At 49.4% G+C, this 19,326-nt stretch overlaps 2 protein-coding genes across 4 annotated transcripts in view; both read left to right on the top strand.

Annotated features, from left to right (window-relative positions):
* Window positions 1-5,102, top strand: part of elk1 (ETS transcription factor ELK1) — a 14,149-nt gene extending 9,047 nt beyond the window's left edge. Inside the window, exons 7-11 of the mRNA XM_060052932.1 lie at window positions 134-221; window positions 365-732; window positions 822-905; window positions 1,274-1,375; window positions 1,794-5,102. Of these exons, the coding sequence (XP_059908915.1) occupies window positions 134-221; window positions 365-732; window positions 822-905; window positions 1,274-1,375; window positions 1,794-1,892 (741 nt within the window). The 3' untranslated portion in view covers window positions 1,893-5,102. The remainder of the gene's footprint in view (window positions 1-133; window positions 222-364; window positions 733-821; window positions 906-1,273; window positions 1,376-1,793) is intronic.
* A 972-nt stretch (window positions 5,103-6,074) lies between these two features.
* Window positions 6,075-18,783, top strand: si:ch211-180f4.1 (uncharacterized protein LOC100144405 homolog). Of its 3 annotated transcripts, none has more exons than XM_060052928.1 (13): window positions 6,075-6,365; window positions 7,719-7,864; window positions 9,398-9,540; window positions 9,742-9,843; window positions 10,337-10,521; window positions 12,711-12,953; window positions 13,076-13,198; window positions 13,622-13,744; window positions 14,248-14,674; window positions 15,138-15,252; window positions 15,424-15,581; window positions 15,709-15,870; window positions 16,403-18,783. In XM_060052928.1, exons 2-13 carry the CDS (start codon window positions 7,762-7,764, stop codon window positions 16,895-16,897), a joined length of 2,379 nt encoding a protein of 792 aa, XP_059908911.1. In that variant the 5' UTR covers window positions 6,075-6,365; window positions 7,719-7,761; the 3' UTR covers window positions 16,898-18,783. The 3 variants fall into 3 exon arrangements, with proteins under 3 accessions (XP_059908911.1, XP_059908912.1, XP_059908913.1); XM_060052929.1 differs by having other exon boundaries at window positions 6,076-6,365; window positions 7,719-7,843; XM_060052930.1 differs by lacking the exons at window positions 6,075-6,365; window positions 7,719-7,864; window positions 9,398-9,540; window positions 9,742-9,843 and adding an exon at window positions 10,064-10,152.
* The last annotated feature ends 543 nt before the right edge of the window (window positions 18,784-19,326 follow it).

The following is a 19,326-nucleotide window of genomic DNA, read 5'->3' as shown; positions in this document are numbered from 1 at the left end:
ACTGAATGATGGATGGATGAGAGAGGAGAGACAGAATAATTGAGGGGTGATAGAAGAGAGACAGAATGATGGAGGGATGAGAGAGGAGAGGGTGACATCATGACCTGGTAATGAGTGTGTGCTGCCCCCCCAGGAGGAGTGCGGAGCAGACGACGGAGACCCGCCGCTCTCCATAGTAGAGCCGGCCCCTCCTCCCTGCCCCCGCCGGGACCCCCCCTCAGGTACACACACACACACACACACACACACACACACACACACACACACACACACACACACACACACTCCACCCATCTGATGATGTGTGTGAATGGAGCGAACACCACTGTATGTAAGTGTGTGTGTGTGTGTGTGTGTGTTTCAGAATCTTCGGCGGGGCTTCCTGCAGGTGTTCGGGCGGGGCTGACGGAGGCGGGGCTTCCTGCAGGTTTTCGGGCGGGGCTGACGGAGGCGGGGCTTCCTGCAGGTTTTCGGGCGGGGCTGACGGAGGCGGGGCTTCCTGCAGGTTTTCGGGCGGGGCTGACGGAGGCGGGGCTTCCTGCAGGTTTTCGGGCGGGGCTGACGGAGGCGGGGCTTCCTGCAGGTTTTCGGGCGGGGCTGACGGAGGCGGGGCTTCCTGCAGGTGTTCGGGCGGGGCTGATGGAGGCGGTCCCTCCCAGAACCAAGAAGCCGCGGGGCCTGGAGCTCCCCTCCTCCACCTCCCTGCTGCACCCGGGACTCTCCGTGGACAAGGTGCTGGTCCCACTAAAAACCTGATCAATACCTCTGATCGATACCTGATCGATCACTGAACGATCGCTGATGAACCACTCTGTGTGCAGGTCAACGCTGCGGTCAACAGCCTGCTGGCTCCAGGCTGCGGCTCCAACACACTGACCCCCTCCGTCATCACCTCCCACTCTCTGGTACTGCTCCTCCACCTCCTCCACCCGTTACATCAGCCGCTCTGGGTGCAGAGCTTGAGGAAAAAGACTTACCTCTCTCTCTCTCTCTCTCTCTCTCTCTCTCTCTCTCTCTCGCTCTCTCTCGTTCTCTCTCTCTCTCGTTCTCTCTCTCTCTCGTTCTCTCTCTCTCTCTCTCTCTCTCTCTCTCTCTCTCTCTCTCTCTCTCTCTCTCTCTCTCTCTCTCTCTCTCTCTCTCTCTCTCTCTCTCTCTCTCTCTCGTTCTCTCTCGCTCTCTGTGTCTCTCTCTCGCTCTCTCTCGTTCTCTCGTTCTCTCGTTCTGTCTCTGTCTCTCTCTCTCTCTCTCTCTCTCTCTCTCTCTCTCTCTCTAGACTCCAGTGCTCTTGACCCCCAGTCCTCTCCCGTCTACGATTCACTTCTGGAGCACCTTGTCCCCCATCGCCCCTCGCTCCCCCGCCAAGCTGTCCTTCCAGGTGACCCCACACACACACACACACACACACACTGTCTGTGGGTGAAGACTTGCTTAAGAATCATTATTACGATTATTTGAAGCATTGTCATAAGTACTTGTGTCGTATAAGTATTATTATAGCAGCTATAGTAAGTAGTAATAACTATTATCCTTTTGGGGTGCTCTAGGCTGTATATAATACAGGTTAAACTGACTTAACATACTGTATATAATACAGGTTAAACTGACTTAACACTGTATATAATGCAGGTTTATTAGACTATATCATTCAGGTTGACCTGAATCTATGTGTGTACATTGGTGGAAGCTATAGCAGAGCTCTTGATATTTTCTGCATCTCTAATCAATATCATTAGGGCTACTACTTCGTTGTGTTTGCACTAGTACTAATGCTACTCCTGTCCCTGGTCCTCCAGTTCCCCACCAACGGCTCCAACCAGATCCACATCCCCGCCCTCAGCGTGGACGGACTGTCCACCCCCGTCGTGCTCTCTCCCGGTCCCCAGAAGCCCTGAGCTGCAGCCCCCCTCTCTGGGCAGGGCCTGGCAGGAGAGTCCCAGGCCTTGGTGGAGGCCTTGGTGGAGCCCTGAAAGGAGGCGTTTGATTGGCTGTCAGTGGTCGTGAGCGGACAGGAAGGAGAAGGTCTCCTCGCCTAACCTCGGCCGTCTTTAGCGTCATGGTGGAGTCCTGGAGCGCTAGGCAGCTAGCCTAGCCCCGGAGCGCTAGCTGGATGCTAGAGTGTGTTGGCCTGATTCATGCTAACCTGGGAGCTAAGGTTCAGAGGATCCACAACATGGGAGAGGCCTAGCGGGATGCTAACACCTAGCTTGAGTCCGGACGACTGGCTACTATGCCAACTCAATCAAGCTAACGCTGGAACCATTTAATGTTATTTCTTTTTTGTCTTTGTTTTAGTTGGTTCTTTTTTTTACGTTATTTATTTCATATTTCAGCCCATAAGACCTTGTAAGTTTGAATCTGAAGATTGCCTCAGTCTTCACGTTTACACAAAGCCCTCACCTTACCCTAAAGCCCCCCCCCCCCCCCCCCAGAGGCCTGTTGATTGGCTATCATGCAAGCCCCGCCCTAATGCCCTGACCAAAGGCCTGTTTATTGGCTGTCCGTTTATATAGCCCCGCCCCAATGCCCTCACCACAGGCCTGTTTATTGGCTGTCGTGCCAGCCCCGCCCTAATCACCTTCTGCTGGAACTGTCAATCCATGCTGTTCGTTAATTGCTGATCCTAGGATATCTGGCCCCCTATTGGAGCAGCCAGAGATATGAACCAGCCAATCACGGCCGTCCTGGGCTGTGCAGGACAGCAGAGGAGCTCAGCGTTTGTACCAACGTTTCTTACTCTAGACAGCGTTTTATAAAGAACATTTAGAGAGGTTCTGCCCCTCGGGATGGGGGTGGGGGGGGGGGGGGGTGGATGATAGAGGAAGCTGCTCGTCATACCCCGGCACACAGTGCTGCCCCCGGTGGCGGGAGAGGGCAGTGAAGACTTTTATAGCCAGGTTTCTGGTTGTCGTTGTTGTTGTGGTTTTTAAACACTGACGGAGGCTTAATCTCCGGTTGCCATGGTGACCTGACTGTTGTTGTTGTTGTCGTTGCTATGTTTGTTCGGGGAGGATGTTTCCTCTATAATCCAGTACCTGAGGCCAAGGTGAGTCCACGACTAGGGGTCATCGTTCAGCTGTTGCATAGCAACCACCCGCCTAGGTGCGAGAGCCAAAATGGCTGCCACTCTTATCTAACCCCTTCTTCCTCTCCTCTGTCTCCCCCTAGTGGTGGTTTGAAGAGCTGCTCATGAATAGAGTCGGGGACCAAAGAGTCCAACTGATGCTCCTCCTTGATTTATTTACACATCTGGTCTTTAAGGATCAGAATTGTGTGGTAATGTCTGATGGGTCTTTAGTACTCGGATTGTTTAATAATGTCTGATTGGTCTTCAAGCACTATATTTTAGTAATGTCTGATTGTTCTTAAACGACTAGGATCGTTTAGTAATGTGTGATTGATCTTTATGGACTAGGATTGTTTAGTAATGTCTGATTGGTCTTAAACGACTAGGGTCGTTTAGTAATGTCTGATTGGTCTTAAACGACTAGGGTCGTTTAGTAATGTCTGATTGGTCTTAAACGACTAGGATCGTTTAGTAATGTCTGATTGATCTTTATGGACTAGGATTGTTCAGTAATTTCTGATGGTCTTTGAAGCGTTGGAGCATTTAGTCAATGTCTGATGTTCTTTAAGGACTATCGTTGGGTAATGTCTGGTCTTTAAGAACTATTGTTTGGTAATGTCTGATTGGTCTTTGGGGACTATCGTTTGGTAACGTCTGATTGGTCTTTAAGGACTATCGTTTGGTAATGTCTGATCGGTCTTTAAGGACTATTGTTTGGTAATGTCTGATAGGTTTTTAAGGACTATCGTTTAGTAATGACTGTTCTGTGCTCTGAGCATGACTAACATTTACAATCTATTTTTGTACAAGCGACTAGACGGTTCTTCATGTACATACGACCGTCAATTCATACAGAGATGTTTATGGGATCATTTGAAAAGTATAAAGCCTTAATTTTAAAAGGAAAAGTATGCCAGATATATATATTAAATGTTAAGATTTCTTCACGATGTGCATCTATTAAGGCAGGTGTGCTGTGATAGTGACAAGCCATTGGTTCTTCAAAGTAAAAGCGTGAACCTTGATGGGTTCGGCTCATCAAGGTCATGACTGTCAAGCTAACTGCACCAGCAACATGAGGGATGTTCTTTGTTTACATGAGAAGGTGGGGTTCACGTTGCCTGCGTTCTGGGACTTATGAAATGTACAATGTCTGTAGCTGCACTTTTATTGGAACACCTGGGGTTGAAATGTCGAAGTGTTGTTGAGAGGGTTAAAGTTCACCCTCACGTTCCTCTGAGACTGTTCTCTACTGTAATCTTTCTGGTCTAAACCACAGAGTCTACTCCCACTCCCTGTAACTATGGAGACCTGGTCTAAACCACCTCCTGCTACCACAGAAACCTAGCCTACACCCATTCCCTGTTACCACGGAGACCAAAACCACCTCCTGTTAGCACAGAGACCTGGTCTACAACCACTCCCTGTAACCATGGAGACCTGGTCTACGCCACCTCCTGTTACCATGGAGACCACAACCACTCCCTATAACCATGGAGACCTGTTGTAAACCAACTCCTTTTACCATAGAGACCCCCCTCCTGTTACCATGGAGACAACAACCACGTCCGGTTACAGTGGAGACGGCAACCCCCTCCTGTTACCATGGAGACCGGCTCTACGACCCCCTCCTGTTACCATGGAGACCCCAACCCCCTCTGTGGTGGAATGCCGGATGAGAGGCTGATGTTCTGGGGGACCAGAGATGCATCAGTGTATCCAATCACAGTACAGACATTTAACTATCACCTGATTGGCCAGGAGGGGTGACGTTGTGATTGGTGTAAATAGAGAAGCTGTAATTTTGTGTCCGTACAAAACCAACGATGGCTGCAAGCTATTCCTGATGTCTTGTTTCTGTGGCCTATCGTTGCTGTCAGATGTGCATGACCCCGCCCCTCCCTGGCCCCTATTGGCTGGCTGGGGGTTTATTGATGATGGGGGCGGGGTTAACTATATTTTTCTGAGATGTTCCAGAGCTTAAGATAAATGATTTTTTTATGTCATAGAGGACAAATAAAAATGACTTGGCGCTCTCTGGCTGCCTGCCGTTCTGTCTGACTGCCTGTCTCTCTGCATCTCTGTCTCTCTTTCTCTTCCTTTCCTGTAAGAATCACACACACGTAAGTACAAACACAAATTTACCCAGATACATTTAGCCAACTAGTTTATCCAACAATGTCCTCATATCTAGAGAATATTAAATATATCTAAGTAATATATGATATACTATCATATACAATATTCTATCATATGATATATAAGTAAGATATGATATACGATCGTGTACAATATTCAATAAAATATTTTATATAAGTTATATTGAATATACTTCATATTCTATCATAAAATATTAGAAAATATATTTAAGTAATATATATTATAAATAATATACAAGTCATTGAATACACTATTGTATTCAATATTCTATCATATGTAAGTAATATTGAATATACTTTATATTCTATCATATAATATATAAGTAAATATATATAAGTAATATGTATTATGTATAATATATAAGTAGTATTGAATATATACACACCTATATACAATAATTATCTTAGTTTATTATACATTTTAGTATAATATGCTCTAGTAATATTACAAAAATACTAGAAATGTTATTGTTTATTGATCCAAAGAAGATGGATTAATTTTCAGTTGACCAGGCCGTCCACTGGATTTAAAACTCCAAGTTCAGTTCGGCCTGACTGACGTCAGAACTACGGATCAGTTTTATACCTTCGGTCCCGGGATAACATCTCCATCTTTCGCTCCCCCCCCCCCCCCCCCCCTCTCTCTCTCTCCCCCACAGTCCTCTCTCGGTCTCTCTCTCTCTCTCTCTCTCTCTCTCTCTCTCTCTCTCTCTCTCTCTCTCTCTCTCTCTCTCTCTCTCTCTCTCTCTCTCTCTCTCTCTCTCTCTCTCTCTCTCTCCATCCTCTCTCGGTCTCCCTCTCTCGGTCATGATCACGGTGGAGGGGGAGGGTTAGAGGAGAGATCTGGAGCATTACATCATGCTGGCAGACTAACGCAGCATCACACACCGGATTGGCCCGCCCTGCGTGGCACACGGATGTGATTGGTTGACTCCCAGCACCTGCGGACTGGAGAGAGGACAGCGGTGGTGTTGCACGCGAGGGAGGCTTAGGATACAAGGTGAGGTTGGCGCGGGGAGAAGATGAGGAATATAAACAACATCACATCATATCCGAGGAAGATGATCTGAGAGGACTCGACCTCTACATGACTTCTGCCTCCAAGAGCGGGAAGACGCGCTGAACCTCGTGCGACTCGGACGGTAGGACGGTTTGTGCATCAGGCGTGTGTGTGTGTGTGTGTGTGTGTGTGTGTGTGTGTGTGTGTGTGTGTGTGTGTGTGTGTGTGTGTGTGTGTGTGTGTGTGTGTGTGTGTGTGTGTGTGTGTGTGTGTGTGTGTGTGTGTGTGTGTGTCGTGGTTTTATTTGTGTACTTGCATCAGGTGTGTGTGTGTGTGTGTGTCTGGTATAGGTGTGTAGGTATTTCATCGGTTACCGCTTAGTGTGTGTGTGTGTGTGTGTGTTTGTGTGTGATCTGCAAGACTGCACGTCTGGGCTCTTACTTTGATACATATGACTCCAGAAACAGGTCCTTAAAGAGCAGGTAGGGGTTAGACAGTACAGAGACAGGTCATTAAGGAGCAGGTAGGGGTTAGACAGTACAGGGACAGGTCATTAAAGAGCAGGTGGGTTAGACAGTACAAAGACAGGTCATTAAGGAGCAGGTAGGGGTTAAACAGTACAAAGACAGGTCATTGAGGAGCAGGTAAGGGTTAGACAGTACAGAGAGTCAGAGACAGGTCATTAAGGAGCAGGTAGGGGTTAGACAATACAGAGACAGGTCCTTAAGGCGTGTGTGTGTGTGTGTGTGTGTGTGTGTGTGTGTGTGTGTGTGTGTGTGTCCGTCCTCCTCCAATCACAGCTGCTCCTGCGGGGCTTTGAGGAGTTAACGAGCGTCAGGCAGCTCGTTAAATAATGGAGATGTCATAAATATTGCAACCAGTCGCAGGCTGGAGACGGGAAAAGGAGGGGCCAGTCCCCCCACTTAGTTCAATGCCCCCGCATTCTCTAAACATCTAGTCTACTGGACAGGTCCAGTCATCTGGAGGTCCTGCTCTAAACATATGGGCTGCATCCGAACACTCATACTGGGCTGCTATATAGTAGGTATTTTGTGGTACGTCACAAATATAGCGCGTCCGAATGGTCAGCACGCATTGTGTAATAGGCAAAAAGTTTCCGAATGCTTACTACCGCCACAGTATAAAACGGTAGGTCACTGCGCTATCCCACAATTCAGTCGGAGTCTGGGAAAAAAACAAAAAATCTGTAAATTAGTGACTTTAATTTTGACGGCATTTGATATGCAGCGCACAGAGGGGAAATACGTTATCTCCAAACATCCGGTGGTGTTTCAGTGGTGTTCAGAAGCGTTCGGAGGCGTTCTACGCATAGCTGTAGAACGTACCACATTAACGGTCAAGTAGTAGACACTGCACAGAAATAGCATATACTGGACAGGTCACCAAACATAACATCTAGTCTACTGGTCACTATCGTCTGAAGGTCCTGATCTAAACATCTAGTCTACTGTTTATCTTCTTGCTGTCCTTTCAGAGCTGGTCTTCTCTACTCAGACTCCTCCTCTTCCTGCTCCACGATGGGATCGCACGTCCTCACCCTCGCCGTCCTCTCCGTCCTGACGTCCTCGCTGGGCGCCAGCGGAGACGACTTCCTCCCAGGTGAGGAAGTGACATCATCAGGTGATGAACCGGTTCAGGGTCAGAGGAACGCGTCAGAGCGGGTGAACTGACCTGCTGACTGGACTGAGGCCACTGAGATGGGTCCTCCCTGGTCTGGTCTAATCTAGTGTCACCTGGTCTCATCTAGTCTAGTCTACTCTAGTCCAGTCTACTCAAACCCAAATGGTCTAGTCTCATCTAGTCTAGTGTAGGAGGTGGTCTAGTCTAGTGTAGGAGGTGGTCTAGTCTAGTGTAGGAGGTGGTCTAGTCTAGTGTAGGAGGTGGTCTAGTCTAGTGTTGGAGGTGGTCTAGTCTAGTGTAGGAGGTGGTCTAGTCTAGTGTAGGAGGTGGTCTAGTCTAGTGTAGGAGGTAGTCTAGTCTAGTGTAGTCTAGTGCTGTGTCTGAAATCGTGCACTTCTATACTTACACCAACTTTTTTGAGTGCACTTTGAGCAAAAACGGAGAGTGTGCCAAAACGCAGTGCACCGGAATACCTCGGTGGCGCACTCAAAACTATCTAAAATTTGAGTGTTGAGTGTTGTCAATTCTGTAATCAGTTTGTATCAAGAACGATAACGTGAATACTGCTAGATCGCTCATACAGGCGACTGACGGAAATGATCAAGCAGAAAAAAAAATACCACAGAAGAAGAACCGTCAAACTGCAAACTCATTTCCGGTAGGTGGCGCGCGAAGGATGTTTAGACAGTGTACTGTAGAAATGAGAACACTGCGCCTATAACTAAGTGTACTGTAGGGCTAATGAAGTGCACTCAATGTAAGTGAGCGATTTCAGACACAACATAGGAGTTGGTCTAGTCTAGTGTAGGAGGTGGTCTAGTCTAGTGTAGGAGGTGGTCTAGTCTAGTGTAGGAGGTGGTCTAGTGTAGGAGGTGGTCTAGTCTAGTGTAGGAGGTGGTCTAGTCTAGTGTAGGAGGTGGTCTAGTCTAGTGTAGGAGGTGGTCTAGTCTAGTCTAGTGTAGGAGGTGGTCTAGTCTAGTGTAGGAGCTGGTCTAGTCTAGTCTAGTGTAGGAGGTGGTCTAGTCTAGTGTAGGAGGTGGTCTAGTCTAGTATAGGAGGTGGTCTAGTCTAGTCTAGTCTAGTGTAGGAGGTGTTCTAGTCTAGTCTAGGAGGTGGTCTAGTCTAGTGTAGGAGGTGGTCTAGTCTAGTGTAGGAGGTGGTCTAGTCTAGTCTAGTGTAGGAGGTGGTCTAGTCTAGTGTAGGAGGGGGTCTAGTCTAGTGTAGGAGGTGGTCTAGTCTAGTCTAGTGTAGGAGGTGGTCTAGTCTAGTCTAGTGTAGGAGGTGGTCTAGTCTAGTGTAGGAGGGGGTCTAGTCTAGTCTAGTGTAGGAGGTGGTCTAGTCTAGTGTAGGAGGGGGTCTAGTCTAGTGTAGGAGGGGGTCTAGTCTAGTCTAGTGTAGGAGGTGGTCTAGTCTAGTCTAGTGTAGGAGGGGGTCTAGTCTAGTCTAGTGTAGGAGGTGGTCTAGTCTAGTGTAGGAGGTGGTCTAGTCTAGTCTAGTGTAGGAGGGGGTCTGATCTGGTATGGTGGTCCTCAGGGGGGTCCGGCTGCCCAGCCCAGTGCGTGTGTGAGACCCGCCCCTGGTACACCCCCCAGTCTGTGTACCACCAGGCCCGGACGGTGGACTGCAATGAGCTCCGCCTCCACCATGTCCCTCCAACCATCTCCCCCAACACGCAGGTAAACGCACGCACGCACGCACACACGCACGCACGCACGCACGCACGCACGCACGCACGCACGCACGCACGCACGCACGCACGCACGTGCAATCATCAAACACACCTGTTTGATGATGAACAGGTGTGTTTGAATCATCAAACACACCTGTTTGATGATTGGTTAACTGGCAGCTTGGATAATTGGTTACTTGTGTTTCAGGTGCTGCTTCTTCAGAGTAACAACATCTCTCTGATCGGTACCGAGCTGCAGAATCTGAACAACCTGACGGAACTGGACCTGTCGCAGAACCACTTCACACAGGTGTGTGTGTGTGTGTGTGTGTGTGTGTGTGTGTGTGTGTGTGTGTGTGTGTGTGTGTGTGTGTGGGTCTTGGGTCTAGGGTCCATGTGTGTGTGTGTGTGTGTGTGTGTAGGTCATGGGTCTAGGGTCCATGTGTGTGTGTGTGTGTGTGTAGGTCTAGGGTGTGTGTGTGCGTGCGTGTGTGTGTGTGTGTGTAGGTCATTTGTCTAGGGTCCATGTGTGTGTGTGTGTGTGTGTAGGTCATTTGTCTAGGGTCCATATGTGTGTGTGTGTGTGTGTGTGTGTGTGTGTGTGTGTGTGTGTGTGTAGGTCCAGGACATGGGTCTTGTGTGTGTGTGTGTGTGTGTGTGTGTGTGTGTGTGTGTGTGTGTGTGTGTGTGTGTGTGTGTGTGTGTGTGTGTGTGTGTGTGTGTGTGTGTGTGTGTGTGTGTGTGTGTGTGTGTGTGTGTGTGGGTCATGGGTCTAGGGTCCATATGTGTGTGTGTGTGTGTAGGTCCAGGACATGGCTCTGGGCTCCCTGGAGCAGCTGGTCACGCTGTACCTGGAGGAGAACCTCCTGGAGGGTCTGGAGGACTTCAGCCTGCGGACCCTCTGCAGCCTGGAGGAGCTCTACGTCAACCACAACCGCCTCAACTCCATCTCCCAGCACGCCTTCTCAGGCCTCACCAGCCTGCTCAGGTCTCAGCTCCACCCTCAACGCCGCTCCATCGCATCCCTTTGATCTACACCACCTCCATCGCATCCCTTTGATCTACACCACCTCAATCACATCCCTTTGATCTACACCACCTCAATCACATCCCTTTGATCTACACCACCTCAATCACATCCCTTTGATCTACACCACCTCAATCACATCCCTCTGATCTACACCACCTCAATCACATCCCTATAATCTACACCACCTCAATCACATCCCTATAATCTACACCACCTCAATCACATCCCTATGATCTACACCACCTCAATCACATCCCTATGATCTACACCACCTCAATCACATCCCTATGATCTACACCACCTCAATCACATCCCTATAATCTACACCACCTCAATCACATCCCTATGATCTACACCACCTCAATCACATCCCTATGATCTACACCACCTCAATCACATCCCTATGATCTACACCACCTCAATCACATCCCTATGATCTACACCACCTCAATCACATCCCTATGATCTACACCACCTCAATCACATCCCTATGATCTACACCACCTCAATCACATCCCTATGATCTACACCACCTCAATCACATCCCTTTGATCTACACCACCTCAATCACATCCCTATGATCTACACCACCTCAATCACATCCCTATGATCTACACCACCTCAATCACATCCCTATGATCTACACCACCTCAATCACATCCCTATGATCTACACCACCTCAATCACATCCCTATGATCTACACCACCTCAATCACATCCCTTTGATCTACACCACCTCAATCACATCCCTATGATCTACACCACCTCAATCACATCCCTATGATCTACACCACCTCAATCACATCCCTTTGATCTACACCACCTCAATCACATCCCTATGATCTACACCACCTCAATCACATCCCTATGATCTACACCACCTCAATCACATCCCTATGATCTACACCACCTCAATCACATCCCTATGATCTACACCACCTCAATCACATCCCTATGATCTACACCACCTCAATCACATCCCTATGATCTACTCCACCTCAATCACATCCCTATGATCTACACCACCTCAATCACATCCCTATGATCTACACCACCTCAATCACATCCCTATGATCTACACCACCTCAATCACATCCCTATGATCTACACCACCTCAATCACATCCCTATGATCTACACCACCTCAATCACATCCCTTTGATCTACACCACCTCAATCACATCCCTATGATCTACACCACCTCAATCACATCCCTATGATCTACACCACCTCAATCACATCCCTATGATCTACACCACCTCAATCACATCCCTATGATCTACACCACCTCTCCATCACCTCCCTATGATCTACACCACCTCAATCACATCCCTATGATCTACACCACCTCAATCACATCCCTATGATCTACACCACCTCAATCACATCCCTATGATCTACACCACCTCAATCACATCCCTATGATCTACACCACCTCAATCACATCCCTATGATCTACACCACCTCAATCACATCCCTTTGATCTACACCACCTCAATCACATCCCTATGATCTACACCACCTCAATCACATCCCTATGATCTACACCACCTCAATCACATCCCTATGATCTACACCACCTCAATCACATCCCTATGATCTACACCACCTCAATCACATCCCTATGATCTACACCACCTCTCAATCACATCCCTATGATCTACACCACCTCTCCATCACCTCCCTATGATCTACACCACCTCAATCACATCCCTATGATCTACACCACCTCAATCACATCCCTATGATCTACACCACCTCAATCACATCCCTATGATCTACACCACCTCAATCACATCCCTATGATCTACACCACCTCTCAATCACATCCCTATGATCTACACCACCTCAATCACATCCCTATGATCTACACCACCTCAATCACATCCCTATGATCTACACCACCTCTCCATCACCTCCCTTAATCTACACCAACTCACATCCCTCAATCGACACCACCTCTCCAACACCTCCCTTTAATCTAAACCACCTTTCCAACACCTACACCACCTCTCCATCACCTCTACACCACCTCTCCACCACATCCCTTTAATCTACACCACCTCTCCAACACCACCCTTTGATCTACACCACCTCCCTTTAATCTACACCACCTCTCCAACACCACCCTTTGATCTACACCACCAGGCTCCATCTGAACTCCAACCGCCTGGTGGCCATCGACCGGCGCTGGTTCGAGTCGCTGCCCTCCCTGGAGATCCTGATGATCGGGGAGAACCCCATCCTGGGCCTGGAGGAGCGCACCTTCCAGCCGCTGGCCCGGCTCCACAGTCTGGTCCTGGCCGGGATGGGCCTGGAGGAGGTCCCCCCCGCCGCCTTCCTGGGCCTCCACTACCTGGAGAGCCTGTCCTTCTACGACAACAAGCTCAGGTACAGCCGCTGCCCCTACCAATTATCCAATTAAAAAAAAGTTACCAATTAACCAATTAACCAATTAAAGAAGTTACCAATTAACCAATTACCATCGTTCTGGATGTCCTGCTGGTCTCTAGGTGGGTTCCCCGCGAGGCTCTCGGCATGCTGCAGAACCTCAAGTTCCTGGACCTGAACCGGAACCCCATCTCCCGGGTCGGACCGGGGGACTTCCAGGACCTGTTCCACCTCGAGGAGCTCAGGTGGGTGGTCTGGGTCAGGGTGGTGAGAGTGTGGTGTGGTGTTGGGCTGGGGCTAGGGTGGTGTGAGGGTGGTGTAATTGGGTGGACTCGGGTAGTGTGATGGTGTTGGGGTGGTGTGATGGTGTTGTTGTGGTGATTTTTGGGTGGTGTGAGGTTGGTGTGATGGTATGAGGGCGGTGTCCGGGTGGTGTAACGTCTCGCTACGCTCCAGTCTGAACTACATGGACCAGCTGGTGGAGGTGGAGGGTGGTGTGAGGGTGGTGTAGTGTTGATGTGGTGGTGGTGTATGGGTGGTGTAACGTCTCGCTACGCTCCAGTCTGAACTACATGGACCAGCTGGTGGCGGTGGAGGGTGGTGTGAGGGTGGTGTAGTGTTGATGTGGTGGTGGTGTATGGGTGGTGTAACGTCTCGCTACGCTCCAGTCTGAACTACATGGACCAGCTGGTGGCGGTGGAGCGCGACGCCTTCCAGAACCTCCCAGAGATGGTGAAGCTGGAGGTCTACAGCAACCCAGGGCTGGTCTCTGTAGACCCCCACGCCTTCAGGTGACTCTTCCTACCTGTCTGTCTCTCTACCTGACTGTCTCTCTACCTGACTGTCTCTCTACCTGTCTGTCTCTCTGCCATGCTGGCCTCCGTAGACCCCCACGCCTTTAGGTGTCTGTCTCTCTACCTTCTCTGTCTCTCCTCCTGTTTGTCTTTACACCTGTATCTCTACCTGTCTCCCTACCTCCTACCTGTCTTCCTGTATCTCTACCTGTCTCCCTACCTCCTACCTGTCTTCCTGTATCTCTACCTGTCTCCCTGCGTTCTACCTGCTGTATCTCTACCTGTCTCCCTACCTTCTACCTGTCTTCCTGTATCTCTACCTGTCTCCCTACCTTCTACCTGTCTTCCTGTATCTCTACCCGTCTCCCTACCTTCTGCCTGTCTTACTGTATCTCTACCTGTCTCCCTGCCTTCTACCTGTCATCCTGTATCTCTACCTGTCTCCCTACCTTATACCTGTGTGTGTGTGTGTGTGTGTGTGTGTGTGTTCTGCTCCCCAGTGGCCTTCCCTCCCTGCGGACACTGCTGTTGCATAGCAACCAGCTGAGCCTACTGTCCAATCAGCTGCTGACGTCCCTTCCTGGTCTGGAGGAGCTGTCGCTCCACTCCAACCCGCTGCGCTGTGACTGCCTAGCCGCCTGGGGCCCCCACCTCGGCAACCAATCAGCCGTCAAGCTGCTGGACAGCCCCCTCACCACCTGCTCCTCCCCCCCCCAGCTGCTCGGCCGCGAGCTCCAGGAAGTGGTTTCTATTGGCTGGGGCGCTGTGGGGGGCGGGGCCAGCGGGAACAGCTGCCTGCCGCAGGTCTCCGCCCTCTCCTTCCCCCCCGTCCTCAACCTCAGCTCCGGACAGCCAATCACGCTGCCCTGCTGGGCCAGTGCTGACCCCGCCCCCCAGTTCTACTGGGTCACGCCCACCGGAGACAAGGTGTGTACCCCCAAGCAGCTGGGGTCAGGTGAGCTAGTTAGTGGAGATGGTTAGTCCTGGTTAGTAGGTTGATGTGCCTGTCCTGTCAGGTGAGCTAGTTAGTGGAGATGCTTAGTCCTGGTTAGTAGCTTGATGTGTGTCTGGCCTGTCAGGTGAGCTAGTTAGTGGAGATGGTTAGTCCTGGTTAGTAGGTTGATGTGTCTGTCCTGTCAGTTGAGCTAGTTAGTGGGGATGGTTAGTCCTGGTTAGTAGGTTGATGTGTCTGTCCTGTCAGGTGAGCTAGTTAGTGGGGATGGTGAGTCCTGGTTAGTAGGTTGATGTGTGTCTGTCCTGTCAGGTAAGCTAGTTAGTGGAGATGGTTAGTCCTAGTTAGTAGGTTGATGTGTGTCTGTCCTGTCAGGTAAGCTAGTTAGTGGAGATGGTTAGTCCTGGTTAGTAGGTTGATGTGTGTCTGTCCTGTCAGGTGAGCTCGGAGGCGGGGGCGTCGCTGCAGAGCTCTGGACCAATCAGGAGGAGGAGACACCGTGTGTCCCCGTCAGGAGCTCTGGTGATGGAGCATCTCGACCAATCAGACGCTGGTACCTGCAGTCGCCATGGCTACCATAATGGATCTGGTACGACTGTTGAGCAAGAGATTAACCTGCTCTCTCTCTCTCTGTGTTTGTCTGTCTCTCTCTCTCTGTCTCTCTCTCTATGTGTCTGTCTCTCTCTCTCTGTGTCTGTCTGTCTCTCTCTTCCCCCCCCCCCAGGCCTGTATACGTGTGTAGCGTGGAACGTGGAGGGGGCTGACACCAGGAGTGTCTCCGTGTTCATGGACTCCAGGGGGCGTGGCTCCGGCCCCGGGGGGGAGGAGTCCTGGGGGGGCAACTCCTCCCACTCTGTCGCCTCCCTGGTCCTCCAGGCCAAGGTACGTGCTCCTCCTCCTCCTCCAGTTAGCACTGGTCATGGTCAGGTTAGGGCTAGGTAGTTCTGGTATTGACGTGTGTGTGTGTGTGTGTGTGTGTGTGTGTGTGTGTGTGTGTGTGTGTGTGTAGGTGGTCCGATCCCACTCTGTTCTTTTGGAGTGGAAGTTGTTTTCCAGCCAACCAGCGCCTGGCTCTGGAGGCTCCGCCCACCAGGAGGTGTTGCCCCGCCCCCCACGCTGGACCAGCGCCAGCGTGCACATCGACAGCTCTCAGATCAGCTACACGGCCACGGTACCATCAATAACCAATCGATAACCAACACTATTGATCAGCTGCACGGCCACAGCACCATCAATAACTAATACTATGGATCAGCTGAGGGCTACGGTACCATCAATAACCAATCAATAACCAATACTATAGAACAGCTGTATGGCCACGGTGCCTTCAATAACCAATATTATTGATCAATAACCAATTATAATTATTTTGATCGATAACCAATCAATAACCAATACTATTGATCAGCTGTAGTTCAAGGTACCATCAATCACCAATGCTATTGATCAATAACCAATACTATGGATCAGCTGTAGGCCACGGTACCATTAATCACCAATGCTATTGATCAATATCCAATACTATTGATCAGATGTAGGCCACGGTACCATCAATAACCAATATTATTAATCAATAACCAATTATAATTATTTTGATCGATTACCAATCAATAACCAGTACTATGGATCAGCTTTAGGCCACAGTACCATCAATCACCACTGCTATTGATCAATAACCAATACTATGGATCCTCTCTCTGCAGGTGCCGGTGGACGTCCAGGAGTACAACCTGACCCACCTCCTCCCCGCCACCGACTACCACGTGTGTCTGAGCGTCTCCTCCTCCTCCCCTCTCCTCCCTCCCCCCTCCCCCTCCCCTCCCGCCCCTCCCTCCCCGTCCGCCCCCCCTCCCCCGCTCCACACCGCCTGCGTCAACGTCACCACCCGGGAGGCGGGGCTGGCCGTGGCGCTGGTGGTCTCCCCGGGCAACAGCGTCGCCATGGCGGCGGTGACGGGCTCCCTGTTCGCCCTGCTCCTCATGCTCCTGCTGGGTGGAGTCATGGCCCGCCGCCTCCACTCTAAGAGCTGCTCCCTGAAGACCTACCTCCACAGCTCCTCGTCGTCCTCCTCCATCCCGCTGAAGGAGCTCTACCCCCCCCTCATCACGCTCTGGGACGCCGACGCCGACAAGGAGAAGGAGCGCGAGGAGGAGCAGGGAGGGGCGCCCATAGACACGTCCAAGACCTACCTCTGGTAGACCGGCGGGAGCAGACAGACAGGGAGACACACAGACAGGAGCCACGTAGACAGACAGGAGACACACAGACAGACAGGAGACACACACACAGACAAGAGACACATATCGCTATGCATGATGCTGCCATGACCATCCCATGGGGATGCTGTGGCGTTGCCGTGGTAATGCCCTGGTCAACCCATGGGGATGCTGTGGCGTTGCCGTGGTAATGCCCTGGTCATCCCATGGTGATGCTGTGGCGTTGCCGTGGTAATGCCCTGGCCATCCCGTGGGGATGCTGTGGCGTTGCCGTGGTAATGCCCCGGTGATGACTGTACTACTACAGTACTTATACAGTACTACTGCTGTAGAACGACAGCACTACTGCAGTATTGGAGTAGTATTGCAGTTCTACTCCTACAGTACTACTGCTGTTCTGCTTCTCCCATGATGTTTACATGAGCTGAACCGGGTGGCGGTACTCTATACCTCTGGATGTCAAGTTCACTAAACTCCACCTCTGCTCTCAGAGTCCCAGAGAACAGTGTTGCCCTGACACACCTTTCTGCATCGTAAACATTGTTTTCTGGTCCAACCAGAGACCCCTCACTACTCAAACTCCAACTGGTTGTTTCTGTGTTCAAGGTTGTAGTTAATTTACACAGCCAGTTATTCTGCATGCCTTTGCACTAATGTGTTGGACTAAACCCAACTTTACCCCAAGCTAACTTAACCCCATTACCATAGCCTACTATACCTAAGCCTGCTTTACCCAAGCCTACTTAACCCGATTACCCTAGCCTATTTTACCCTAGCCTACTTTATAACATTACCCTAGCATACTTTATCACATTACAGAACCCTACTTTACCCTAGCCTACCTTACCCTAGCATAGCTTGCCCTAAGCTACTTTACCACATTTACTTTAACCTACTTGACACTACATTACCCTAACCCTAACCTTCCACCCTCACCCCTCAGTCCTGTATCCACCCCATCCCACCTGTATTTGGGGAATTTAACAACTATATTTTATTGTCATCCAAATTCCTTTGCTCTTTTAATACATGTTTTATGATTGGAAATGTGTGCTAGAGCTGCCAACCACCACCACTGGAATACTGTACTGAAAGGATTTAGCTAGAGCTGTTTGCATAAGCTACGGTTACGGACGATTAGCTAGTTGTTAGCATAAGCAACCGTCTCTTGTTAGGTAGAGCTGTAAGCATTAGCTACTTTTTTGTACACTGTACGACGGATGTCACACACACACACACACACACACACACACACACACACACACACACACACACACACACACACACACACACACACACACACACACACACACACACACACACACACACACACACACACACACACACACACACACACACACACACACACACACACACACACACACACGGCGTTTTGAAGCCTGCTGTCACTCTGGAATGAGATGAAGATCTCACCACTAAACTGTCACTCCTTACTCTTCTCGACATGCGGACCTTGGTGAGCACTAGGTCTACCACTTGTTTCACCATGCGGACCTTGTTGAGAACTAGGTCTACCACTTGTTTCACCATGCGGACCTTGGTGAGAACTAGGTCTATCACTTTCTTCTCGATATGCGAACGCTGTGAATTCATCGGAACATTATCGGGCCAGCTCCCGCCCCCTAGTGGCGAGACGGGGGAGGACGGCTGCCTCATCTCGATCCAACCTGCAGGGTATTTTGTACAAATGTAAACTGCTTTATATTTGAACTCTACTGTTGTCCTGATTATCCAAACACCAGTTAAAACTGAAATTTGAGGTTGTGTCATAAATATAAATGTTATCCATATGCACCACAGACACTGAGCATTGAACACCTTGATATAATAAAAACAATAGACACGAATCTTGAGAATGGCTGTTCATATCATTTATCAACTTGTTCATATTTTATTTCATATATGTTTATATTTTATATCAAACGTTCGTGTATACATCATATGTTCTTATTATACATCATATGTTCGTAATCTTTATGATAATATAGTTCATTTTATATATCATGTATGTTCAAATAATATATCACATGTTCCTATATATATATCGTTGTTCGGAGTATATATATCTTCATATTATCTATCATATCTTCATAGTATTTATCAAAACTAGTATTTAATATAATTTCATATGTTAATATGATATATTATATCATATACCCCCTTCAAAAGTGGAAAGTTTTGGCTTAATAACAATAATGACGTTACAGTGGGCATTTAAATAAATGTTACGCAAAGCACTAAGTCAAAAAGTCAATCACAAATCTGCCTCAGAAGGTTGAAGGAACTGGAAGCCTGCCATGCATATAGAGGACGCCTCCCATAAGTTGGGTAGAGCGTTTTGTAACGATATCTAATCAATTATATCTCATCACATGACGTCACAGAGAGGG

Source organism: Gadus macrocephalus, chromosome 1, assembly GCF_031168955.1.
Source record: "Gadus macrocephalus chromosome 1, ASM3116895v1".
In the NCBI taxonomy this organism is placed as follows: domain Eukaryota; kingdom Metazoa; phylum Chordata; class Actinopteri; order Gadiformes; family Gadidae; genus Gadus; species Gadus macrocephalus.
Note: the sequence above shows the minus strand (reverse complement) of the source record. Positions and strands in the feature narration are given on the sequence as shown.